Consider the following 862-nt stretch of genomic DNA (forward strand, 5'->3'; position numbering starts at 1 on the left):
CGGGTCAGGGTGGGGGGAGTCCCTGGGTGGCGCTGGCACCCATCCCCACCCCGCTGCAGACCTCCGAGGAGGAGCTCTTCGGCACCACGGAGGAGAGCCCGGCCTTTGCCGAATTCCTCGACGTCCTGGGTCAGCGGGTGCAGCTGCGGGACTTCAAGGGGTGCGTGAGGGGATGCCGGGGGGGAAGGAAGGACCCACAGGGTCAGGGCGCCTGTGTCACCCACCCACCCGCGCACACAGGTTCCGAGGGGGGCTGGATGTGACCCACGGGCAGACGGGCAGCGAGTCGGTCTATTGCCACTTCCGTGACAAGGAGATCATGTTCCACGTCTCCACCAAACTGCCCTACACTGAGGGGGACGCCCAGCAGGTGGGCACCCGTGGGGGCTGGAGGGGGGGACACTTGGGTGCTTGAGAGCAGGGGGTGGGAGGTGGTCCTGGGGCACTTCCATGGAGTGGATGGAGGGGCTGTGGGGGCTTTGGGGATGTCCCATGGAATGGAGGGGACTCCTGGGTCACCATGGGTGGTGGTGGGCATCTGTGGGGGCCAGGAGATGGCAGGGCACTCATGGGTGTGGGGAAACATCTTCGGGGTGCAGAGGGCTGTTAAAGCACCCGTGGGTGCCAGGGGGGAGCTGTGGGATGCAGGGGGCTGGTGGAGCACCCATGGGGGCTGGGGTCCATCTATGGGGCACAGGGGCTTTCATTCCTTTGATGCCCCTGGTGTGACCACCCTCTATCCCTCGTGTCCTGCTGTGTCCCCCCCCATCCCCCATGTCCCCCCGTGTCCCTCTGCACCCCACCTGTCCCCACAGCTGCAGCGGAAGCGTCACATCGGCAACGACATTGTGGCCATCGTCTT

At 66.1% G+C, this 862-nt stretch overlaps 1 protein-coding gene across 1 annotated transcript in view; it reads left to right on the forward strand.

Moving 5' to 3' along the window:
- Positions 1 to 862, forward strand: part of RAP1GAP (RAP1 GTPase activating protein) — a 5,549-nt gene that overhangs the window by 2,183 nt on the left and 2,504 nt on the right. Inside the window, exons 6-8 of the mRNA XM_031062967.1 lie at positions 9 to 160; positions 241 to 370; positions 816 to 857. Of these exons, the coding sequence (XP_030918827.1) occupies positions 9 to 160; positions 241 to 370; positions 816 to 857 (324 nt within the window). The remainder of the gene's footprint in view (positions 1 to 8; positions 161 to 240; positions 371 to 815; positions 858 to 862) is intronic.

Source organism: Geospiza fortis, unplaced genomic scaffold, assembly GCF_000277835.1.
Source record: "Geospiza fortis unplaced genomic scaffold, GeoFor_1.0 scaffold4, whole genome shotgun sequence".
Classification (NCBI taxonomy): Eukaryota; Metazoa; Chordata; class Aves; order Passeriformes; family Thraupidae; genus Geospiza; species Geospiza fortis.